This window comes from Elgaria multicarinata, chromosome 3 (assembly GCF_023053635.1).
Source record: "Elgaria multicarinata webbii isolate HBS135686 ecotype San Diego chromosome 3, rElgMul1.1.pri, whole genome shotgun sequence".
Taxonomy (NCBI): domain Eukaryota; kingdom Metazoa; phylum Chordata; class Lepidosauria; order Squamata; family Anguidae; genus Elgaria; species Elgaria multicarinata.
Genome location: NC_086173.1, coordinates 26,608,402 through 26,634,968, shown reverse-complemented (window position 1 = coordinate 26,634,968; position 26,567 = coordinate 26,608,402). Strand labels below are relative to the sequence as shown.

General features: G+C 42.7%; 1 protein-coding gene across 1 annotated transcript in view; it reads left to right on the top strand.

Annotated features, from left to right (window-relative positions):
• The window catches only part of BIN2 (bridging integrator 2), a 37,458-nt gene extending 12,261 nt beyond the window's left edge, over positions 1-25,197 (top strand). The window contains exons 5-13 of the mRNA XM_063123125.1: positions 1,415-1,510; positions 2,772-2,879; positions 5,874-5,959; positions 8,126-8,201; positions 10,171-10,253; positions 10,547-11,426; positions 17,492-17,563; positions 17,863-17,958; positions 23,510-25,197. Of these exons, the coding sequence (XP_062979195.1) occupies positions 1,415-1,510; positions 2,772-2,879; positions 5,874-5,959; positions 8,126-8,201; positions 10,171-10,253; positions 10,547-11,426; positions 17,492-17,563; positions 17,863-17,958; positions 23,510-23,620 (1,608 nt within the window). The 3' untranslated portion in view covers positions 23,621-25,197. The remainder of the gene's footprint in view (positions 1-1,414; positions 1,511-2,771; positions 2,880-5,873; positions 5,960-8,125; positions 8,202-10,170; positions 10,254-10,546; positions 11,427-17,491; positions 17,564-17,862; positions 17,959-23,509) is intronic.
• Positions 25,198-26,567: the final 1,370 nt, after the last annotated feature.

Here is a 26,567-nt window from a genome sequence, read left to right as displayed (position 1 = left end):
CTTAAACTATCCAATCTTCCCTCGTTGCTCCTGCAAAGATTCTAGGCATATCCATACTTTAACAGTAGTTCTGTCAACTCTGTACAGTTTTTCCAATCAAAATCATACACACACACAGCTGGGGAAAGCACAATACAAGTTACTGTTACATTGTTCACCAGTAGGACTAAGAGAAGTTTTTTGGGAGAGGGATTTAGATTGAGAAAATGGTATGGGAGGGAGGGGATTAAATACTCCCCTCCCCCGTGCCACTGCTTTGATTAATTTGGAGACCCCTGCAATTTCTTTTAAGTACAATTTCAGTATTTAGCCAATTATTAGATTAATCAATTAAACTTTTTAATCAGTTAAGCTGGTACTTCTAATTAATCAGTCGGCAGCATATTAAATTCAAGTACTAATAAAACTTATAATAAATAAAGAGTGATTCCATTACAAATCTCCCACATCATGTCTGCTTTGGCCCTGTGTGTGTGCCCTGGGGCCTCTGATTGTTATCATGTGTTTTTGTTCTTCTGAATGTGCCTCTGTGCCTATTTCACATATGCAAGTCACCACTTGATTTTGTAGTCACTGAATAATGAAGCCCATTTGTATGAACCTTACTATCCCCAGTGAAAAAGGGGAGAGAGAGAGAGAGAGAGAGAGAGAGAGAGAAGCTGACCAGTAGGCCAAATATGTTCACCTCATTTTCATCATACAATCATACAATCACAGAATAGTAGAGTTGGAAGGGGCATATAAGGCCATCGAGTCCAACCCCCTACTCAATGCAGGAACCCACCCTAAAGCATACCTCACAGATGGCTGTCCAGCTGCCTCTTGAAGGCCTCTAGTGTGGGAGAGCCTACAACCTCCCTAGGTAACTGATTCCATTGTTGCACTGCTCTAACAGTGAAGAAGTTTTTCCTGATGTCCAGCTGGAATCTGGCTTCTTTTAACTTGAGCCCGTTATTCCGTGTCCTGCACTCTGGGAGGATCAAGAAGAGATCCTGGCCCTCCTCTGTGTGACCACCTTTCAAGTATTTGAAGAGTGCTATCACGTCTCCCCTCAATCTCCTCTTCTCCAGGCTAAACATGCCCAGTTGTTTCAGTCTCTCTTCATAGGGCTTTGTTTCCAGACCCCTGATCATCCTGGTTGCCCTCCTCTGAACACGCTCCATCAAAACAGCATGTTTAGGTGAAACCTATCTACCCCATTGCCTTTTCAGCAGCAGACAACATCAGGTGCATCTGAAGAAGCTGCAAGATTAATTTAGACTGGTTCATCCTGTTTTGTTTATTCACAGCTTCTAGAAAAGAAAGAATGATGATCCTAAACCCCTGGGGCTCCATGGGAAAATGGTGACCTCATGGGGTAGGATCCTATATTCCAGCACTATTTTGAAATGTCTCCATTTGTTTTTACATGCAGAGTAATGACCTCCTATGGGAAGATTATGAGGAGAAGTTGGCAGACCAGGCAGTCAGGACCATGGAGAACTACTTGACTCAGTTCAATGAAATTAAGGTATGCATTTTCAGGTTTTGCTATGTGATATCCAGTATTCTCTTTCTCTTCATCTTCATATATTTTTTAATACTCACAAACATCTCTTTAGCCTTCCTGCTTTAAGGGAGAAAGTATTTCTTTCTGCACCTTTCCTACACACCATTCTCGTTTTTACATGAAAAAATATAGTGTCTTCTTTCCACCATCTGGCAAAATTTCACCCTATCCCTCTACAACTCTTTCTTAGTATTTCATATCTTATTAGATTGCAACAGATTTGTGTCTTTTTTGTCTGTATTATACAGTACTTATTTCTAAAGTGCTGAGAATATGCATGATGATGATGATGATGATGATGATGATGATGATGATACAATATAAGATGAGTGTTTTCAGGGAAGGAGGTCTTCCAATGAACAATGAGAGTAGAAAGATTTCAATCCCAATCCCTGCAGGTCAAGTGCAAAATTCTAGCTACCATTGTCAACAGTTATTATTTATAAAAGTCCCTATAATATGCTAGCAACTGTACTCAAATAAAAATATGCTAGTCCCTTTATGCATTTTCACAGTGTAAGTATACAGAAAGCTAAGCTACAAATTACAAATTAACTTTTGTAAACCACCCAGAGAGTTTCAGCTATGGGGCAGTATATAAAATAAATAAATAAATTACCAGAATTCCAGATTCAAAAGACTACATGACCTGCAAATAAAACTACATCATGAAATGAATAAATCCAAACCAGTTCTGCAGACAGGGGCTTATGCAGGCTTCTCTTAGAAAGGTATTCCATAGCATTGAGGCCACAACTAAAAAGACCCTGCTTTCTTACCTCACAAATTGAAAGAACCTTCAGCAAGAACTCTCCAAATTATCTTAAAATGGATTGTACAAGAAAATGGACCATAACTCAGTGTGATAGTGCACATGCTTTGCAGGCAGAAGGTTCCAGGTTCGAACGCCAGCATCTCCAGGTAGGGCAAGGAAAGCATTCTGCCTCAAACCCTGGAGAACCATTGCTGCCAGTCAGTGTCAACAATTCTGGGCTTGATGGACCAAAGGTGTGACTCAGTATAAAGCAGTTTCCTATGTTCTTATCCTCACGTCATTGTCACCTTGCACTCCTAACAAATTCTTATGTGTGACCGTGCTGCTTAGTAGTCTCTGGATTGGAGTGGTGTTTCCTTTTCAAAGATTCCGGCACTTCAAAGCCAAAATGGAGAAAGAGGAAGTGTTGGCTCCAGTTTACCTTTTATATGCTGTCTTTCTTCACAGGAGCGAATTGCTAAAAGGGGACGGAAACTAGTAGATTATGATAGCAACAGGCATCACTTGGAAGCCCTGCAGAATGCCAAGAAGAAAGATGAAGCTAAAATTGTAAAGGTATAAAGGCTGCCTTAGAGAGCCCTAGACTCAAACCGAGGATTATTCTTACAACCAGGAATGTAATTCCCATTACATCTTTGATTATTCTTAGATTCTAGCTTCTGGCTAGTGCCACCTTGCCCTACAATTAGACGGTCTTCAGACCTTGAGAGTCCAAATTAGAGAGAGAGGCTCATGTTTCTAATTCTCATTTGAGGAAAACCCAAAATCATATGAGCAGATTATATGAAATGCACCGAAACTAAAATTGCTCAGTACTTGGGAGAGAGGTATAATTTTACTTAAAATAATTATAATAGGTATATAGGAAGCAGAGGTCCCAATCCCTGTTCCTTTCCTTCCTGTATCACACTGTCTTGGTTATTTTTTTTACTCCTAATCCTGTTTCATCCTCCTTCCCCTCTTTTAATGTTATTAAAAATAAATAAAAGCTGAGCTCTTTATTTATTGTATTTCTAAGCCTCTCAAGAGCCAAAGCTTTCTGGGCAGTTCACCAAACTTAAAACCATAAAATACAACAATATAATAAAACATAATATAAAAAATTTTACAAGTTTATAGCAGAATAATGCCAAAGTAAAAACTGTAGTAAAAGCCAGCAGCTCTGCCAAGATTTAAAAACATACTTTAAAAAAAAAAAACCTGAAGAACTAAAATGCCTGGGAAAATAAAAAGGTCTTCACCTGATGCCGAAAAGATCGCAATGTAGGTGCCAGGTGAGCTTTTGTGGGAAGGGCATTCCACAACTGGGGTGCCACCATTGAAAATGCCTTCGCCTTAATAGCCACCCACCTCATCACATTTGGCAGGAGTCACTGGAGGAGGGCCTTGACATTATGGTCCAGAGAGAGAGAGATAGGAGCAGATGTTTAGTAGGGTGGCCATATGGAAAGGAGGACAGGGATCCTGTATCTTTAACAGTTGTATTGAAAAGGGAATTTCTGCAGGTGTCATTTGTATATATGGAGAACCTGGTGAAATTTCCTCTTCATCACAACAGTTAAAGCTGCAGGTGCCCTGCCCTCTTTTAAATCTGGTCACTCTAGTATAGCTCCTGCAGCTTTAACTGTTGTGATGAAAAGGGAATTTCACCAGGTTCTCCTTATATACCAATGACACCTGCTGAAATTCCCTTTTCTATGCAACTGTTAAAGATACAGGAGCCCTGTCCTCCTTTTCATAGGGTCACCCTATGTTTAGGGCTTTAAATGTTAATACCTGCACTGTGAACAGGGTCTGAAAACAGACTGGAAACTAGTGCAGAACACAACAGACTGGCATAATATGATCAAATTGGCTGGTCCCTATTAACATTTTCACTCCCCTATTTTGGACCAGCTAAAGTTTCTGGCCCGTTTTCAAAGGCAGCCCTACATGTAGTGCATTGCAGTAGTCCAAATGAGAAGTTACCGGAGTATGGATAACTGTAGCTAGGCTATCACTATCCAGATAGAGCTTTAGCTGGTTGATAAAAGGTGCTCCATTGGGATCCAGTGACAATGCTGGATCCCAGAACTATGAACCTGATCCTTTAGGGGGAGTGCAACCGACACCAAAACAGGTTGAACGCCACTCAGCCAGGCAGATGAACCACCCACTAACAGTACCTCTGTCTCACCCAGCTTGAGTCTCAATTTATTAGCCTTCATCCAGGCCATTACTACACTCAGGCACTGATTCAGAACAATCACTTGCCCAAGGCAAGGTCATTCCAAGTTGTCTGGGCTGCAGCTGTGAATGCAAGAAGCTATTGTTTATCACATTTCCTCAGTCCAGGGTAAACTTACTGGAGAGGAGAGGGAGGGCACAAGGGGAATCTACAGTGTCTATAATTACAAACGTACAGTGTGACCAGGTGTTAAGCAGATGCAGAAGTAAGCATACAGGTGGTGCTAATATCACAGCCATATCTACGGTATTCAAGCCCTTAAAACCGCAACCTGTTCTAAAAATAAAGTTAATCCAACCTGCCCTAAACTATTTTCGCAACAGACAAATGTCTTTAGCTCCATACCTTTTGGAACTGCATAATTTGAGGTAACTCTCATCAAAGAGGTGAACTGTTTCTAGGCATAGAGAGGGAGAAGAGCAGGGACAATTAGCTGCTAAAGGAGCAATAAGATAAGCAGATGTAAACAACAGCTTCCCTGTGTAGCTTGTGAAAAGTAGCAATATGTAAGCCAGGCTCTGACTATGGAAAATCCAAAAGGCTCCTCGTGGAGACAAGTATAGAAAAATGGAGGAGATTGTAGAGCTGCTGGCTACCTTTCTCCATTGTTTACCCATGCTTATCTTCTTTAGCAGTTAATTTACCCACAAGTTGGAAGGGAGAGGAGCAGGAAAAATTAACTGCTTGAGATATAACTATAGATAAATGACTAGTGGAGAAAGGTGACCAGGGGCTCTGTGATCCCTTCAATTTTTCCCTTCCTATCTCTATGAACTTCTCCGCATTTTAGAAAAATCCTGCTGCCGTACCGAGGCTTTCTACTTCACTTTCTTTCTGCAATTACGATTGGCTCAATTACAGGGGCAGCCACATGGTTTGAATTGAATACTTCCTCTCTTTGTGTGCTCCATTCACTTTATTGAAACATTGCCATCTAGTGGTGGAATTACAGCACACTGCTAACTTTACACATGGCTGATTTTGAGCATTTTTTTTTAAAAAAATAGCGGATTATTTTTCTGTGTTTTTTAAAGTGGAATAAGGGGGGAGTGCGGGAGAAGTCTTGAAGGTTAACAATGTTACCTAAAGAACCCACAAACTTCCATGAGTAGTCAATCATGAGCGTGCAATAAATCATTCACATAGAGATGCCCATTAAGGAACCTTCCAGATTCTCAACAGTTGGAGCATGGCTTATATGTTGCTAACATATCATGAAGAGCATGATGTGTAACCAGGATTTGAGCTAAGATTCCATTCGTTTGACTGCATTGTTAATGCTTAATTTTCTACTCCTCTAATAAAACTCTTGGGTACTGCAGGCTGAAGAGGAGTTCTATAAAGCTCAAGCTGTATTTGAGGAACTCAACAAAGAATTAAGAGAAGAGTTGCCGGACCTTTACAACAGGTAACATGGGCAAAAACCCAAGCTGCAAATACAGAGGAACTTAGATAAGAACACTGAATCTAAGGAGCATGCTTTTGACTAAATATATCCACAGATATATCCACAGTATACCAAAGAGAGGATTTTCATCATTAAACTCTGGGACTACCTTTCTGGGCTTGTTAGCAAAGGTAAAAATGGGGTGTAGAAACATACAAGCATTAGAGCTAAAGTCCAGTTTACAGATTATTTCAAAACCAAAACCAGAGCATATCTCAGGAGAAGCAAAAAGGCACCTGGGGGAGTCTATGCAGCAGTTGTGCTGTATTATTTATATGACGCAGCATGATGTGTAACCAATTCGCAGCCACATCAGGCTTTTCCTCCCGAAACTGCGCTTTTTTGCGATGCTGTTTTACAGCAACTTTTTCAATTGCCCCGATGTCACCATGTTGTTTCTTCTGTCTGTCACTGGTGCCTTCACTTTGGATTAGGAAAGTAGGCATAGCTAGGGGCACTTCCCAGGGCAGAGTAGGCACAGGGACCAGGGCAGGGAGTGGGCTGGACAAGCCGAGTAATGGCCACGATGGCCGTATTACAGTCTGGGGAATAAAGTAAGGACCATAGTGGTGTCTAACACATCAATTCAATAAACTGCAGGAGTGGAGATGCTCTGCTACAGGCTTTCAAAGTTGTGCAGAGTTCCCAGAAAACGAAACAAAAATGGTGGTTTTCGATCTGCTGCCCATTCCTGCCGTCCGACTACAGCTCTAAGGTTTTCCCTATCCAGTTAGCCCATGCTTAGCCCTACCATTTAAATAAATCAATGCAACTTCATGGCAGCAATGCCACAGAGTTTAGGGGGAATCAGGACACAAAGCTGCAGCATATAGGCACAGCCTTGGTGCCTGCCAAGATTTCAGCAGAGTTAAATAATAACTGTTAAGTTGTGCCCAGAGGGTTTTTCAGTAATGGTGCTGGAAAAGAACTGTGAGTTGGTGACCACAGGATGGCAGCAGAATACAGGGAACAGAATTTTGACTTCTCTGTCCTTTAGAGAATGAATGGTGATTTTGGTGGAATTAGACCTGACACCAAATGCAGGTTTGCTGCCGAAAACAGCAACCCTGCTTCCCGTTCCCCACTACTCTCCTTGTAACACTTCATTCCTGATTCGCGTGATGTCATCTCGTTGCGCACTTCACGGCCTCCTCCCATAAGTAATCAATGTTATGGCTCATCAGATTAAAGTCTCAAATTCTGAGAGATTCCAGTCTAGTGGTTCAGGGATCAGTCTTAAATCGGGAAGATTCAGGTTCAAATCCTCATGCAACTACACAGTTACTATTTATTTATTTATTTATTTATTTATTTATTTATTTATTTATGCTGGCAAGGAAAATGCTAGGAGATGCTTTATTAAGGGTGCAATCTTATGCAAGTTTAGACTGAAGAAAGTCCTGCAACTCCCAAGAAATGTTTTTCCATTGAAGAAATTGAAATGACTACAATTTTATGCCACATGATTGATCTGCATCAATCATGAGGTATAACACTCCTTAAACTATACCATTTCCAGTCGCAGCTGCTCCCACATGTAAACAAAGAACATGCACATAACAAACAAGCCTATCAAGAGGAAGCCTTTAACCACCACCCACCACCACCCCTCTCTAGTATTTTGGATTTCCATGGGTGGGGAGATTGTGGGAGAGCACTGCAGCATCTTACATCATCTATCTGTGTAGATTGGTTCTGAGAGCAATTTACAAATGCAGCAGAATCACAAGGTGCAGCTCTTCCTGGAATGTATAACTTCAAATTAAGGACTGTGTGTTTAAACACTCTCCCATGGGGAGCAGTGGGGAGGAAGCTCCCTTTACCTAGAAAGCTAGTAAATCAGGGCAAAATGTTCTATCCTAACCTTCACCCTGGTATTCTACTTTTCTTAGTGAAATGTGGTTTTTTTTTCATGGTGGAGCAGCCAAACTTACCCGCACTCTAAAGTGGTGCAGTGCAGGAAAAGCAGTGTCTTGTGATTCTGATGTATGTGTAGAAAGGTTCTTAGAGAGTCCCACCAATCTTGGTTTGTGTCTTATAGTGTTCTTCCTTATTTCATGGCTCAGCTCAGTTAACATTTGGGGTTGGTTGGTTTCATTTTATTTCTTTTGTTCCTTTCATCCCCAGTCGAATTGCTTGCTATGTGACAATATTTCAGAATATTTCCAATCTGCGAGACATCTTCTACAAGGAAATGAGCAAGGTACACAAACAACTGTGGCAGGCAAGCCAGGATCTTAACATGATTCTGATCCCTTCCCCACCCACCCCCGACTCCAAAACTCTGTTTGTTTAGAATTTCTACAAGGATAATTTCACATATATCTGAATGTTCTAGGCAAGAAAAATATTACTTATATGCTATTTTGTATAGCACTTGTAATCCTGTGGGAATGAATTAAAATGTTTAGTTAGGAGCAAGAAAAATTTGCTGCAGCCCGCAGCAAGGCTATCCATACTGCAAGCCAGCAAACTCAGAGGTATATCTTGCAATGCCAGTGGCTAGAAATGCATACGGATCTGACCACAATTGCTCACAGTGACTTGCATGCACAGACATTCCGTTTGGTGAAAAATTCTTGTAAATATTTTTTTAAGTGTTAACAAAGGAAGTTATTGCCAGCATTATAAATCAAGATGAGCAGTTTGTATTTGCTTTGGGTGTAGAGTAGATAGTTGAATTGTTAGTCCCTGATAGCCCCCTGCCCTGAGCCTGGCATCTCCCAGATCTGGTGTTCCACATGGTCACCTGGGCTGCCTACCTTTACATCCATCTCTGAACGTAGAAGGGCATAACCCATTTTCTCCCTCCTGCGCTCTGTGAACATGGGCCCAGAGAAGAAGTGGACCAACTAGATTCTTCTGTGGGAGGAGCACATGGGCCTTCTTTTCACTGCAATAGCTAGCTGAGTTGCATTGTGTGTGTATTATTCACACACACACACACACACACACCAATTTTGCATGTATTGGTAAACTGCCTTTGGTGCTACATATAGGGGATGATGATGATGATGATTATATCTCAGAAAGAAATGAAATGATAGTTGTCTATTACAATATTATAAAGGTGGTGTCTTAAAGCAAAGTCAATGCTCACAACAAAATGGGTTTAAGAAAATTAGTGCAATACAAGGTTCAAATGGAGCTACCACGATGCACACTGAGATAAAATTGAATGAAATAACTGATCCATACCGTTAAAGCATAAAAAAAACTTAATTTAATTTTTTTAATACTATTTTTATTGATTTTCAAGTAAGGACAAATACAATAAACACACAGAGTAAAAGAAAACACTCAACAACAATATAGATGTTCCCACAGCACCACTATAAAAAAGCATGGGTGTTCATTCCTTCAATAAGCACTTGGTACAGAAAAAGATGCAGGTTAAGTTAGAACCTCTGACCAAAAGGATTCCTGAGTCATTGGGGGTCTAGGTTCACTAGGATTCATATTAATAAATGTGAAAAAGTCCAACCAGTTTTCCACAAATGTGTCTGATGTTATTTCTCCTCTTGCTAACCTGCTATGTTGTGTCAATTTATCATTTAAAGCTAGTTTCCAAATCTTATCAAACCAGCGTTGATGGTCAAAAGGTCTGCCGCTTTTCCAGAATTGGGCAATTTCCCACCTGGCTGTAACCAGCAAATGGGTGACCAAGGCTTTGGGAATAATGTTTCTATTGGCATTCCTCTTAATTTAAATTTTTGATGATTTAACACATAACATCGAATTATACCTGAAGACTAAGTAGTCTTACAAGCTCTAGATAAAAACTACACATATCACCTTTTTTCTACTGGTCATATGGAAGGCTTTACACATCCACCAGTTATTTCATTGAATTTTATCTCAGTAGCATAGTGATGGTAGTTGTCCATTACCATGTCTCATTATTACTGGGAGGAAAAGATTAATAAAAACAGGAAAGGAAGAAAAATTAAAGAGTAAGGGGATGTAAGGTAGTTAATGACAACCCCAAACACTTGTGAGGAATAGCACAGGTAGCCAGAATTAATTATTTGATGTGAAGAAGTGAAAACTGTAGTAACCATAGTAGTAGCAGCAGCAGCAGCAGCATCTGTTGTAGTGGTGGTGGTTAGTTGTTGTTGTTGTTGTTGTTGTTGGGAATGATAAATTCTTTTTCCCATTGTTGTTGCTTCCAGCTGAACCATGACCTATATGATGTGATGAGCAAACTAGAAAAGCAACACTCCAACAAAGTTTTTATTATTAAAGGGATATCAAGGTAAATTATTTCCTCTTTCCTTTAGGCATTTTTTCCTGGGCTCTAAGCAGCATCCCTGTGGTTTGTCCCCAGCATATATATATATAATTCATTATTATTTACATAGGCCCTCCAGTGTGCATGGTGCATTACTGGATATAAGACAGGAGGCCCCTCTTATTTGGGACTCAAGTGGTATTCTACTTCTGAAAATGGAGGTTCCATTTCCATATATAGAGGCTAAACAGACATACGGACTTTGGAGGCTGTGCAATTCAAACCTTCTAAGACTGTTTATGTTTCTCCTAATGCAGTAACAGAGGCTCCTTGGTCATCTCATCTCCAGTTAGTCCTACCAGTGCCTCTTTCATGCACGCAGGGAACAGCATAAGCGAGACACTAGCATCTCCCCCTGCCACTTCCTCAAACCAAGAAAGAGATGTTGTTTCGGCAACTGAGGTCGCATCCACATCCAGTGGTGCCAGCGAAACACAGGAAGAGATCCCGGCATCTTTGGCCACAGAATTGCAAAGTGAGACAGCAGATGTAGCTGAGTCCAACTCGTCAGCTATTAGCACACCCAAAGATGACAGCCAAGCAGCAGAACAGGAACAGCCCATCAGTGCTTCCAGAGGCACCCCACAGAAAGTTGAGGAGGTTGCAAATAATATAGCAGTAGAGATTTTATCAGAGGCAATGCTTGAAGCTACTGGCAAAGGCCCAAATGTTTCCAAAGACTCAGAAGACACCGCACAGCTCCTTTCGGTTAATATTGCTGAAATCAGTGGTCCTTGCGAGAAAGAGCAAGGTTCTCTACCCCAGACAAGTGAGAAAATTCCACTGGTGATGGAACAGGAAGTTGAACCACCCCCAAACACCCAGGATGAAGCTCGTATTGAAGAATCCGATCACCAGGGCAACAGCTTGTCACTCAATGGGAGTTCAGTTCTCCCTGAAGGAAATCCCCAAGATCATCCATCTTCCACCCAAGCTGAAGTAGTCCAAGTAGGAGCACCCGATACCACCAATGGCTGCATTACTTCTGCACTACCCAAAACAGAGGCCATCGAACAGCAGCAGCCAGAGGCAGGGGGAGCGAGTTGTCAGGAGGACCACAGGGATGCGGAAGATGCCAGCAGCAGTGATGGAAGCATTGAAGAAATAGACCTTTCCCCAAAGGTCACCAACACTCAGGTAAAAGGCATCAAGGAGCTCTGCCCCCCTCTCCCCACTTGCCAATTACACACTATGCATGTAGAATTAATGAAGCCTTTTGTAGCCTTAATCTTCTCACAGACAAGCAAAATGATTGTATTGATGCCATGGAAGGATGCCTCTCTTGTGGTTTTGTATTTTAATACAAATTCTTAATAGTATGGTTGAAAAAGGGCATCCAGGAACAGGGAATGGAGATAGCCACTGGGGAAATTCGGACAAGGCCGTTGCAGTTGGCTGTTCCGCTCAGGTCTACCTACCTGCAGCAAACAATAAAACTTCTTGGCAGAATGGGAAACCTTGGACAACATTAATATTGTTGATGTTGTTATACCTGAGGTGACATTATTATTGTTATTTTATTTCCGTTATGTATATAATGCTATTGATGTATTTTACATAGTAATTAATAAGAGAAAGCTTACAATCAAAATTACTTTATATACTCTCTTAAAAAGCAAACTTTTTAAAAAAAAATATTGTTTCTCAAAAAGCAAACAGATGATGACTCTTGTGTGAGAACTATTAAATGGGACACATTTAATGGCATGGCAGAGGAAGAGGAGGAGAGTTGTGGTGTTTGTTACTGTTTGAGTCAACTACTAATGACTCAGCAATTTCCTGTGACAGGGACACAACCGCAGCCTGTCATACTGTAGGTGGCAGGAGGCGAGGGTAAGGCAGTGAAGCCCCTTCCCTCGGCCTGCTGGGACCAACTGTTGACTTGGCCGTTCTCTTCACAGAACACTCACTGCAGCTAGTAAAATGAAGGAGTCAATTTACCAGCTTCTGACCTCCTCGTATATTTGATACAACTTGTGTGAGTTCTCTTAACTTTTGCTTTCAAAAGAAGAGAGGTGGGAGAGAGATATGGAAAATAAATCACTTTCTTTTCAAAAACTTGGGACTGCACTGGGCTACCTCAGTGATGTCTGAAGGCATGTTTGCCTTGAACAAGAAGGGCTGCTACTTTAGAAGACCCTTGAGTCACCAGTGCTCAGGCTCTTCTAGGTTGTCACATGCTGTATCCTTCTGCATTTCCCAAATCTGCCTCATGTTCCACATTATGTTTGCTAGCCATGTGGGCCATAGCAAGTCAAAGTGGCTATCTGATGATACTGGGCCTACCTGATGGCTCTTTTAATTGTCTTTCTAGTTAGTGATGGATACATACAGCATGAAATCGACTGTGTGTTTGGGGCGGGGAGGGGGTGACCATAATCTATATAGGGCAAGTATAAGAACAGCTCTGTCAGACCAAAGGCCCATCTAATCCAACATTTTCTGTCCAGCGCTGACCATCTAAAGCAGAGGTAGCCAACCTGGTCCCCTCCAGATGTTTGGGCCAACAACTTCCATAAGCCCCTTCTAACGTGGTCAATAGTCAAAGATTGTGGGACTTGTAGTCCAAATCATCTGGAGGGCAGCAGATTGCCTACCCTTGATCTAAACTAAGCATCCAGTGTTTTAGACTTCAACTTCCATCAGCCCCTTCCAGGATGGCCAATAGTGAGATGTTCTGGGAGTTGTAGTCCAAAACATTTGAAGGATACCAGGTTGGGGAAGGCTGACCTAGAAGATGTTTTGGAGAGAGTTTATGAGCAGGTTATGAAGGAAACAGACCAGCATAATCTGTCTTTACTGTTCAACAGATTATTCTGAGTCCCTTCCTTTAAGGCAGGGGTATGCAACATGTAGCTTTCCAGATGTTTTAGACTACAACTCCCTGCAGCCCTAGCCAGCATGGTCAATGGTGTGGGATGATGGGCATTGTAGGCCAAAACATCTGGAGGGCCACAAGTTGTCCACTCCTGCTTTAAGGCAAGGTTTACCTCTTATCCTGTCAAGGCCATCCTTGCATTGCACAATTGCTGAGGCAACACCTGCAAAAGCTATTTAGCAGCACAAGTTTTCCAAAACCAGAGCCTCTCACTTGAAAGGTTTGCTTATATCACAGATGCCAGACATAAAAAATAATAATGCAGCAGCAATCCTGCAAGGCTGGAAAAACCAGTGTGGATTCCTAAAAGCAATGATACAATCTTGGGGGATGCTAATGCTTGAAACAGTAACAGCAACCTTAGTATATACATTGTGTTATTAGAATGTTCAGAGAGCTTGGTGCATGTGATCTCAGTAACCCTTAAGACAAGTCTGTGGGGTAGATAGGTTGGTATTTTACCCTCATATTGCAGATGGAGAGCTGAGAGATTAAGGAATGGTGACTTGCCTAAGGCAACTGAGTGAATGGGCCTAAGTGGGAGGGGAGCATGGCACAATATCCCACCCATTGAGCACTGGGATGGTGCAGATTTCTTCATAAGGGAACTGTTTCCCTGAGTGGAAGATGTGCACGTGTCAGTAATTCCTGCGCACTACTTGCTGAAATAAACAATGCTGTGGAAATGGACTCTTCGTGTGCTTATACACCCAGCAATTCTGTTGTGCCCCAACAATTCCTTTCCGCAAACAGCACCCATTGCTTGTGCAACTGAATTAGCAGGATGCAACAGCATCAGCAGGGGTGTAGACCATGTCCTGATTTATTTATTAAGACATTTCTATCCCGCCCTATATTACAAGGATCTCAGGGCGGCACAAAGGTCATAATGAAATTTTAAAATGCTTTAATCAAGTCCCAGGGCCAAAGCAGAAATTACTTTTTACTTTCAGTCTGTATCGAGCAGCCATGACTCCTTTTTTTTTCTTCATTTTTTACTTTATAGTAAGAATAGTAGGAGCTGATCTGAATTGGGACACTAGCATGGAGGTTGGGCGGCTTTTAAGATCTGGGTCAGGAGGCCCTGCACCCACTCTAGAGTATAAACGAGAACAGGGTATACCTGCTATATACAGATTGAAAGTAATGTCTGTTTTGGCCCCCAGAGTTCCTTAGCATTACCTGTGCACCAGCAGGAGGAGCTAAGTGGGTGTGGCAGCCAACAACTAGCAGAAGAAGAGAGGAATAGGCACCATAATGATTAGGGGTCTTTAAGACACAGGGACACCGGAAGCCAGCACTGGTGATAGGATTTCCAGAATACATGCAAGTAAATTAGTTAGGCCTTGAGCCTCCAGGGCACATAGAAGAACCAATACTGGATCCCAGAAACTAGGGGCATGTCTAGACCTACCAACGGAGGGAGGAGGATCTTGTAATATGGTGATCACGAGATCCTCCCCTTCAGTCTACACATGGCATGTGATGTCCCGGGAGGAAGAGGACGTCGTGCCTGCCATTTTGGTGTTGTTGTTTTTTATCGAAAATGAGAGCACAAGGACTTTATTGCAAAAGGTAGGGTTTTTAAAATAAATAAAGAAATACCGCTCCCCCCTCCCAGCCCCAGTTCCTGGCTCCTTGCATTTACTCGTGAGGAGCCGGGACAAACCAGGACAGCCGTCCACACGTCCTATGGTCTCAGGATCATCCCGGGACTGTGGGAAAAACCGGGACAAAAGTGTAGGGCAATATCTCGGGGAAATGCAAGGATCTTCTCTCCCTGCTCCTGGGATCCCCTGTGCATCGTGTGGACACACAGGGATGATCCCCAGGCTATCACCCCGTCTAGACATGCCCTAGGGGAGTGTCTATCTGGTGTTGCTTTAGCTAATGAATCCCCAAAACCCTGCAGCATCATTGCTGTGAAGTGACAACAATAGGGTTACATGGCAGGAGTGAGAACGGGCTATCCAGGCAGGAAAATTCACAACGCCGTTGTCACACAGCAGTAATGGGCAGCAAATATCTAGTGACTGAAAACCTCCAAAAGCAGGTTTTTTTTATTGTTTTCTGGCAACTCTGTGCAAGATTCTAACTTTGAAAGCCCGCAGGTGCGCAGATATAGTTTGTTGAATGTGTGTGTTATACATAATAACTGACCTTACTTTCATTCCAGAATGAGACTTTAATGTTGCCCTGGCAGCCATTACTAAACACTCACCTGAAGTCTGCCCGCTGCCCTGTATTATCGCACCTACCCTGCACTGATATGCGCCCCCTATTTATTTATTTATTTATTTATTAAAACATTTGTATCCCACCCTATATCACTAGGATCTCAGGGCGGCATACAGATAAAATCATACAATATAAAACAATAAATATACACAGCTAAAAACAAATTAAACCATTAATCAAGTTAAAAACAATTATAATTTAAAAGCAGTTAAAACAGTTAAAACAATGTGCAAGCTTGGTGAATTTAACCATTAAAGGCTTTGTTTAAAAGCCATGTTTTTACTTGACGCTGGAATAAAGTCAGCATTGGCGCCAGTTGAGCGTCCAAGGGGAGGGCATTCCACAATCAGGGTGCCACAACAGAGAAAGCCCTCTCCCATGTCCCACCATAGCGTATCTGTTGCTTTGGTGGGATGCGGAGGAGCGCTTCTCCAACAGATCTCAAGTCTTGGGCAGGCAGATATACGGAGAGGCGCTCCCTCAAGTATCGAGATTCCAAGCCGTTTAGGGCTTTAAACGTCATTACCAACACCTTGAATTCCAACCAGAAGCATATAGGCAGCCAGTGCAATTCCTTTAAGACCAGTGTTATGTGGTCTCTGTAAGATGTACCCACCAGCAGTCTAGCTGCTGCAGTTTGCACTAGCTGCAACTTCCGAGTCATCTTCAAGGGCAGCCCCACGTAGACTATGCCCATTCTCTTAATCCAAAATGAAGCCACCACTGACACATGCACAAACAATCGTGTTGACATCAGAGCAAAGTAAAAGCTCCCAGTAAATGCACAGCTTTACAGGGAATGAGACAACGTGGCTGCAAATTGGTGACTGCATCAAATAAACAATGGTGTGCAACTGCACAACATGACGGAGTATATACAGTGTATAGACAAGCCCCAGGAGTCCTGGGTAGGCATTTGCATCCTCACATGAGGGGAGTACAAAAGCATGCCATCAAGCTCCACCCTCTCCTTTGTATCCTCCCTGCCAGCCACATACTGGAAGGCAAACATCTGTAGCAGGGAGCCTGCTCTACTTAAGTTTCTGCAGATGTTTCTCCTCCAATATGTGGAACGTGGTGATGAGTCCATAAGAGGAGATGGAGCTAGCTATCATTGATTTACATGATAGCACTCTTCAAATACTTAAAAGGTTGTCACACAGAGGAGGGCCAGGATCTCTTCTCGATCCTCCCAGAGTGCAGGACACGGAATAACGGGCTCAAGTTAAAGGAAGCCAGATTCCGGCTGGACATCAGGAAAAACTTCCTGACTGTTAGAGCAGTGCGACGGTGGAATCAGCTACCTAGGGAGGTTGTGGGCTCTCCCACACTAGAGTCATTCAAGAGGCAGCTGGACAACCATCTGTCAGGGATGCTTTAGGGTGGATTCCTGCATTGAGCAGGGGGTTGGACTCGATGGCCTTGTAGGCCCCTTCCAACTCTGCTATTCTATGATTCTAGCTAGCGCACTTCCCTCATGAGATTCTAATTGTGTGAGAAAGTAAACTCCTGCCTATGGCTCAGATCTAAAAGATATTTGTCACTTCAGTCATGTATAATTAATATACATACTGCCGTGTCTCACTATAAATTCAAATTAGGCAGCCAAAAACATAAGGAGTTTAAACGAGGGGAACTCAGTGAAGCTGAAGGATACCAGTCAGTCTTCCAATGTTTCATAACAGACAAGGCCTTTTATGGGAGGCTCCAGTTACAAGTACTAAGGCCAGATCTACACCAAGCAGGATGAAACCATTTGAAAACGTTTTGAAAACTGTGTGGAGTGTGTCATGGGCCCCAACAGTTGTCACTGCTGTTATAAACGGTTTTAAAGCAGTCGTGTAGATCCTGCCTAAACCTTCATTTCACTCTATCCCTAGCCACTACCACCCCCCAAAAGACAAGTTGAATAAAAATGTTTACATCTCTTCTGAAAAACACTTCATAAAAGGGAATTCCCGCTGTATGCATATTTGTATCCTCTTTCAGTTTCCTATAGGCATCTGGAGATCTATAGTCAAATGTCAGGTGTGTTCATGAGTGGGGTAACTCTGTTGTGAATGACTGAAAGACCTTTTTGTTTCAGACCATCTCTAGCTTCTTCTCAGATGACAATAAAGAGAACTTTGGCAAGCGGCCCCTGGGCTTCATGTTCAAGGTAAGAAGGTCACCTTGTGCTTTGGGTGATTTAAATGACTCATGAAACCTAGGTCTGGATTAAGGAAAGAGTGTATTAGCCACAACTTTTAGATAATTAGGCCTGTGCTGAGTGATAGATGGACTATTAGTTTATTTGTTTTTAACTTCAAATAACAAGTTCATCATTTTCTGTACTATTGAACTGGGAATGCTGCTTCACCCCACCCCAAGTACCTAGGACTGCTGACATTCCAAGAGCAGCCCAGCTGTCCATTCTAGAAATGCATTGATTTATTGCTATCGTGCTTCATGTTCCAGGCTCAGGCAATCCAACCTCATGCCTCAGATGTTGAGAATCACCTTCAATTTGGACAAGGGGCAATCATACTGGTGCTTTCGGATGCACAGGCTGAGGTAACATCAGGGGACTGGCTTGGTACTGTTGATTCAAAATGAATATGGCAAATACTGATAATATATGTTGTGATACAGGATGCCCTAGATAGCAAAAATGGCTTGCTTGTGGTACACATGCATAAATCCCATGCAACTCCTGGATATTATTATTATTATAATTTATTTATATAGCACCATCAATGTACATGGTGCTGTACAGATTACACAGTAAATAGCAAGACCCTGCCGCATAGGCTAATAAAGTTGTAGTAAACAATAAGGAGGGAAAGAGAATGCAAACAGGCACAGGGTAGGGTAAACAGGCACCGGGTAGGGTGAAGCTAACAGTATAGAGTCAGAACAAACTCAATATTACACTTTATACTCTATGTGTCCTCTGAGGAGCTCAAGACAGTGTACATGGTGTTCCTCACTCCCATTTTATCCTCACAACAACCCTGTGAGGTACCTAAGGCTGAGACCTAGGGACTGGCTTAAGGTCACCCAATGAGCTTTATAAACAAGTTGGGATTTGAACTCGTGTCTTCCCAGTCCTAGTCTAACACTAACCACTGCACTGCACTGGACAGGAACTGTCCATTATTTAACTGGTGTGTCTGATAAAACACTACTTCAAAAGTACTGGGCTCTGGAAAGGCAGTAAATATCAGAGGCAGCTCTAAAGGACTATTTGTTACCAACTGCACCAGGCTGGATTCCACCTGGCTCCGCTCATGACTCTCCACCTTCTTCCCTAGCTCCGCCCATAAATCGTCACATTCTGCCCTATCTCCCTTCACTGACTTGCCATGTTCTGGCAGGCTGTTCTCTGACCCACCATATTCTGACTGCTTCCATACCAGGTCACAAAAATTGGGCAACTCTGTCCCTGCATTTTATCTCTTCTCTTTTCTTTTCTTAAATTCATATGCTGCTCAATCCATATCTGAACTGTGAACAAAAACAAGTCCAGTACAATACAGATAAGGCAACGCTAAAACCAACCTTTAAAAACAATGGTGACAGGTCAGAGAAACCTTGCATGAAAAGAATTGTTTTGAGCAAAACACAGAAACAACAATGAGGATACTTGCATAATATTATTCGGTAAAGAGTTTCATAAGCTTGGTGCAACCATGCTCAATGCTCTCTCTTTATTAGATGCAAAGGCAACAGGGATATATGGGGTGAGGCAGACCCTTTGAAGAATTCTTGAAATTAATTGTTCAACACAGGGAATTGCTTTTGTTGCTCCCTCTCCTGTCGCTTCCCAGTCCAGGGGAGGAAAAACATGTCACTGAGCAGTGGAAACCACCCCACAAAGCAAGGGATGGGTGCATTGTGAAGAGCATCCTGGTTGACAGCTGGTTGGCCACTGTGTGAACAGAGTGCTGGACTAGATGGAGCCTGGTCTGATCCGGCGCAGCTCCGCTTACGTTTTTATGTTTAAATTTACCCAAACATCTACATCAGAACAAGGGCTCCATCACACAAGCATTTTATCACACTCCCGTCAAGTCTAGTTTGTAGTTTAGCAACACGGTACTCACATGACATCATCACTGTCCTGCATTCATCTTGCCTCTTCCCCTCCCTTTTCCATCTTATTTTGGAGCAGGGAAAGTCTGGTTTATTTCCTCCATGCGGGATTAAAGTGCCCTTCCGCCCCCGTGTATTGCTGTCCTCACGTTTTTTCTTTTTGGGTGTGTGTGTGCTTTGAACGTGTGCTTACTGACAAAAGAGGAGGGTGGGGTGGTTCTCCTCCAGCACACCATGTCCAATGAACTGAGCCGGTCAAATGGGCTTTCACTGCACCTTCACACATACCCCTCAAAAAGAAAAGAAATAAAACCATTTATAGCTATAATGAAGCAGATATCCAAAAACTGAACGGAGGCAGCCATGCCACGCCACATCATTCACAACATCCATCAAGAACAAGAACCAATGAAATGCAGGGGGAAGGAGAAGGGGTAGGGTGGAGTGGGAGAGCGAATAAGCCACGAGATGAATGAATGAATGAATGAAAGAGATGAAATAGCGCAACACACACAATGTGAAAGTGATCGGTGCTTGTTGTGCTAATGAAATGGAGGTCAAAATGGTGGGTGCTTATCGGGGGGGGGGGAGTAGGTATGATAGAGCTCATTAGCAAAAAAAAATTATTTATTTATTTATTTATTTATTTATTTATTTATTTATTTATTTATTGCATTTCTATACTGCCCAATAGCCAAAGCTCTCTCTGGCAGTTCACAAAAATTAAAACCATCAAGTACAATCCAAGATATAAAACAAACCATAACAAAAACACAATATAAAAATACAACATAAAAGCACACCCAGGATAAAACTGAACAGCAACGCAGAGTATGCCTACCTTCCATTCTTAATTTGCATTGCTCATAATGCATCCTGGGACTCAGCTTCCCTTCATTCAGAATTTGGGTTCCTTTGGCGCAGAAATATTGACATTTTTTAGTGCTGAGTGATTGGTTCATGCCAGGTGGGGTATAGATTGGAAATTTTTGTTGTGTGTAAACGACATAGCTTTGTTCGGGGGTTTTGTTCGCTGTGGTGCACGACCCTTTTGTTTCACAAAAAGTATGATTTGACCTTGTTGCCGTCTTTGTTCTCAGCATAGAACAGGAACTGCAGGCAGAGCTGTTGCTGCAATGTGTTAAGTTTATTTACTTGCCTCCCTGTCTGTTTTTAAATATGCCCACAGCTTTCTATCAATCATTAACTCTCTCCTTCACACCCTTCTCTCCACACTAACCACACTGACCAGTCATTTCCTACAAAAATAGAAAATTTAAAGGCAAAGTAACACGCTACATGCCACATCTTTAGATATAAGGAAGACCTTATATACATGACCCAGTGAACATAATCCCCCAGCATTTACCCTCATCCTCCCCACCTCACCCACCTGCCATAATCACACTGTGATCCTATGCGTGTTTACTCATATGTACTTCCCACTGTTTTCAACTGGCCTTACTCCCTGATAAATAGGTATAGGATTATAGCCTTTGAGTGTAATACTGGTCAGTTTCCTAAGACTGCTCTAAGCATTACAGAGATGATTAATGTAACTGCACTATGAATAGGGTGACCATATGGAAAGAAGGACAGGGCTCCTGTATCTTTTAGACAGTTGCATAGAAAAGGGGATTTCAGCAGGTGTCATTTGTATGCATGCAGCACCTGGTGAAATTCCCTCTTCATCGCAACAGTTAAAGCTGCAGGAGCTATACTAGAGTGATCAGATACAAAAGAGGGCAGCGCTCCTGCAGCTTTAACTGTTGCGATAAAGAGGGAATTTTGCCAGGTGCTGCATGTATACAAATGGCACCTGCTGAAATTCCCCTTTCAGTACAACTGTTAAAGATACAGTTGTATTGAATCTTTAATACAGTTGTACTCTTCATACGGTCACCCTACCACTATGAATCCCTGGAAGTGCTCCATGCAAATTACATATCGTTGTTCCTCCTGTTAGCAGAACTCAGGCTACAGGTCACTGAACCTGGAGCTAAAGAGTTAATGTGTACCTGAACAAGGTGGGAGGGGATTGCTGGGACGTTTGTTTTTCCCCTTCCTGTCTCCTCCCCTCTACTTCCTTCTTCTGGTTGTTCCCTGCCTCTAAGGGGTTGCTGACCACATGGCTGAACTGAGCCATCCTACCCTAGGATGGAAAGTTGCTTATTCCTAAAGTCAAGTTTCTTCCAAACCACCACTGGAGTGTTTCTTTTGTTGACACGCGTGGCTACTCACAGGGAGCTGATTCAGAAGACAATACTTCCCCACTCTGCCCCAGAGTGACATACAAATATGCCCAATTGTAAACAGGAAAGTAAAAGAGCAAAGGAGAAAAATGTTTCCCTAAATAGCTCCACAGCAGCCAGTCAGTGCCCTTTGACTGCAGGCTACAGACAATATGCAAAGGAGAAGAGGGAGCAATCAACCATTAGCTCTTGGTCTGTTAGACACTGTCTGGGAGCAGGCTGATCTTGTTTTTGCCGATGAAATCTTTATTGCAAGGGAGGAGCCCTGAACTCCCAGCATGCATTTGGCTAAGGATGGAGCCTGGCTGTTGTCCTTCACACTTGTAGCTTCAGGTCAGCCACTTACACATACTGGGAGCGAGGCACTTTTTTCCCTTTTTCAGTGCACACAGCCTAGAGGAGCAGACCTGGACAGCAGCAAATCCATCCAACAAACAGTAGTAAAGTTGCTGCTTGTGGTCATCTGTCAGTAGGGAGTCGCAATGCAAATTTCTGGCAATTGGAGTTCCTTCTTGTAGCCATATATGAATATAAGAAGTGTATTTTTATAACAGGCCAAGGTCTGTCTAGATCAGCACTGGCCAGATTTCAGGTTAATGGGATCTATTTTGTTTTGCCAAGGACTACCATCCAGAGCCATACACGAATTGGGGGCTCGTGGGGGGGACGGACAGATTCAGTTATCTATTGGACCCTATGAACCATACTCTGGGATATAGAGCATTTCTACATGAGGCTGCATCTGTAATAGCTAAGATGAAGGCTCCTTTTTCAAACCATGGCATATCCAAGGAGATTCTCCACATGAGGCTTTTATCCTGTGATTGAGATTGGTTACTCACAGAGGTTTGCGGGTCTTTTACATGATGTTGTCAACCTCCAGGGCATCTCCCGTGCTTTCTGGCCTTTATCCTGGTTTTTAAAAGATCAGGGATAATGGAGTAATAAATGTAAATCCACTTAAATCCACTTAAGCCAATCTTAATCTTGTAAAGAATCTGGAAGCAGAAGCCCTGGTAAATGGCAGGATAAAAAGCCTGGTGCGGAGAAGCCCATATACACATCTTCATGTGAGTTATTGAGATCAGGCATTCTATCACAACCCTCTAAAATTGGCCAGCAGAACTGAACAAAACCTTGGCGTAAAGCAACCAATTAGTACTTTTGTTTTATAGATGAGAAACACTGAAGCTGAGAGATTAGCACAAGGCCACCCCTACTAGAGATTTTTTCCTTATAATTTTACATGCTCTCCTTGAAACATTGGGAGTTAGTAAGTCTGCAAATCAGCCAGAAATCTACCAGTAGATCCCAATTCACCTTCTGCCCACTACTGGTCTAGCCCAGTACTCTGCCTCCAACAGCTGGCAGCAAAAATATTCTTTCACAGAATACAGTGCTCAAATTATCAGATTTTGAAATCCTTTTCTTTCTTTCTTTTCTTTCTTTCTTTTTTTGCAGTTTAGAGTGAGGTTCTAAATGCACACTTGAGGTTGGAAAAGTTAGATGCTATTTGTTGGGGTGATTGTAGGGGATCAGTTGGATTTTTATTTTAGATGGTGAGCCTTAGATGCCTCTCTGGAAGCCACATGGTTCAATTTGCTGTATAATTTGCAGACATGCAATACAACCAGCACCTCTGTGGATTCATCCGCCATTCACAAGCAAAAAATTGAGTCACCTCTTTTAAATACATTCAATATGCTGAGAATGACCATCCCTGCTGCCTGTGGTTATGGGAAAGCCGTGACTAACTAAAGATGTGGTTTCCTTTCTAGGAAAAAGGACTCCTGATGGGTATAAAGGAGACTGACTGGAAGGAGAACCAGGACATGCTACAGAAAGGCATTTTCCCCAAAGACCTCATCAAATCTATCCCCTTGGAATAAACTCAGAAGTTAGGATAGAAGCGGAATGAAAGGAAAACTCAACACCGGGGAATCTCCTATTGTCCAAATACTGGTTTTCCAAAATTCCTTGTTAATTAGCTCCTTTTCCTCGCTCATGAAACCTCTTGCCAATGTGATGCTATGTACATTTCAGTATTTCTGGTATCTGTGTACCACTGAATGGTTTGGATATTCCCCATTCTAGGTCAACAACTGGCAGCTCCTTGTGCCAAATCCAGCGCTGAGGTTGGTCTCTTCCAGTACTTTTCTGAGGTGAAAGAAGGGTATGGAGGGAATCAGACCTATGATTGCAGGAATGGCTACGCTGCAGGATGGGGTTGAGGGTCTTTGGCCTCTGTCAGAACTACTTGCTGACCTGTCTATACATTGTCTTTGCCCTGGGGTGGTTCGAATATGCACTGCATCAGTTATATGACACAGCTACCAATTCAGAGCCACCAGGGGTAAAGAGCTGAAGATGCGGAACAGAAAAGTTGGGAAATTACCCCGACTTTTCCTGCCCGAGCGAGGTCAGCGCAACTCTTCCCCGTCTGTCTTCACTCGGGGGGGGGGCGTTCCCAGGCAGAAGGCGACCTGCCATTAGTTGCTGGAAGCCACAGTAGGAGGAGGGGACAGGCCCACCAAAATGCTCACGCTGCCTTCCTCTGTCTGGATAACTTGCTGCCACCCCACACCAGCAAAACTGTGGAATTTGATGGCGGAACAGCACCAATTCAGTCCTGTGAAGACTCTCCCCATGTGCCAGTTCAGCTAAGACTGCAATCCTATATACACTTACCTGTGTGCAGCCCCCATTGAACTCAGAAGGCCTTACTTCTGAGTAGGCATGTATAAGATTGCACTCTTATGTGAGGTATTGTATGAATCTATTGAAAATCAATCACATTAATAATTGTAACCACAGAATGCTTTGCAAACAGTGACATTGTACTTAAGGGTTTGTTATGAATTATTATAAAAGCCCTACGGGAGAATGAGGTGATTCTGCTTGGCTTAAATGGAATGTTGGCCCAGAGGCCAGAGGAAAGGGGAAGAATGGGGATTTGTCTCTGCTTTATGAAGGTGAAAGAGAGGATTTGAAATCCCTAGATACCTAAGGATGCTTAGGTCTAACAGTAGATGAGGTGATAGTTGCTGGATTGTCCCATTTCAGACTACAGATAGGAGAACTTCATCGTGACTGAGTGCTTGTAGATACTCCCTGCAAAAAGAAAACTAAAGAAAAAGAGGTCAAGTTTTTCTCTCTGATAACAATAGTTTTGTATGTGCAGAAGCTTATTTTATCCCACACGGGGAAGCATTCAACCATGTCATTCTTCTTTTTGTAGTCTGAAGTGCTCTGTTGAAGGAGTTTTAGAGCTCCATCACACCAGTGATTTATCACACACTCGCCATGCCTGGTATGTGGTTTTGCAGTCTCGTACTCACATGATGTCATCCACGTCCTGCACTCATTTCACCTCTTCCCCTCCAAGTTTGGTTTCTTTTTGGAGCAGGGAAAGTCTGGATTAATTTCCCTCCCTGCAAAATAAATGTGCTCCTCTCTCCCATGTATTGCTGTCGTTGCATTCTATCCAACCATCCCGTTCTTTGTTGGGGGTGGGCGTGTCTAAGGGCAGTCTCGCTAACAAAAGAGGAGAGTGGGGCGGTTCTCTGCTCAACCGTGAAGGGGGAGGGAGAGAGGTCCCATTTAACTCTATGTTCTTACTCCTGAGTAGGCATTTTCACCTTAAAAGAAATGTGGAAAATGCACCCTTCTTGCCTGCAGCTCCCTCATTTTTAAAGCTAAAGAGATCAAAATTGGCACAGTGATAGCTCTTAAGGTGGGCTTTCAGCAAGTCAAGTTTGAATCAGATTGGTTCATCCCTTGATTTTTTAGGAATTTCTTAATTTCCCCCTCTTAAACCTTTTTCCTCATAGTCCACCAGCACGAAGCACCACTTTTCCTTTCCTTTGATCATGCAAAGTAGTGCATCTCCGAGTTCATAAACTACAGATCTGCTGGTTCCTTTACTTAAGAGTAAATCCCATTGATATCAACTGCATTTACAAGTCATACTAAAATCAGATGCATGCTTACCTTTGAGTAAACCCCATTGAACAGAGAGAGACTTACTTCTGCGTAAACATATAGAACAGACTTTTAATAGTGTGGTCACTCAGATGCTTTTTTCTTTTTTAAGTCTACAACAGCAAACTGGAAAGAAGTGCTCTGCAGCCCTGTGCTTACTTCCGAGGTCTTCTGTTTTATACATTTTTAAATCCTGTATATATGTTGAAATTTTGGGACAGACAGCTGATCCAGAGAATAGATTGGGCACTGTTATGCAGTTAATCCACAGTAAAGGAAGTCTCCTGGGGAAGTGTAGGACACATCTGTACTACAAACTAAACTGCTTTCATTCCCTCTCTCCATAGAACCCTAGGACTTTTGTGAGGACAGCTAGTAACAGAAATTTCTGCATCCTTACCAAACAACAACACCCAGGATTGTTCAGGGAGAAGCCATGGCAGTTACGTTGCAAGAAAATCCATATTTTGTGTGTGTGTACACACACACACACAGAGGTACCTTTTCTGTTGGACCTTCCATCCATGTACTGGAAGCTGACTCTGCCAATATAGACAAAGCAACATGTTGACAGCAGTTTCCAGGAGGGGTTCCTGACTGTTAGAGCAGTACGCCAATGGAACCAGTTACCTAGGGAGGTTGTAGGCTCTCCCACACTAGAGTCATTCAAGAGGCAGCTGGACAACCATCTGTCAGGTATGCTTTAAGGTGGATTCCTGCATTGAGCAGGGGGTTGGACTCAATGACCTTGTAGGCCCCTTCCAACTCTGCTATTCTATGATTCTATGAAATAGGAACTGTTCAGACAAGGCCTTGTTCTCACCTGCCCTAAAGGTTTAGGGATGGTGCAGGCTC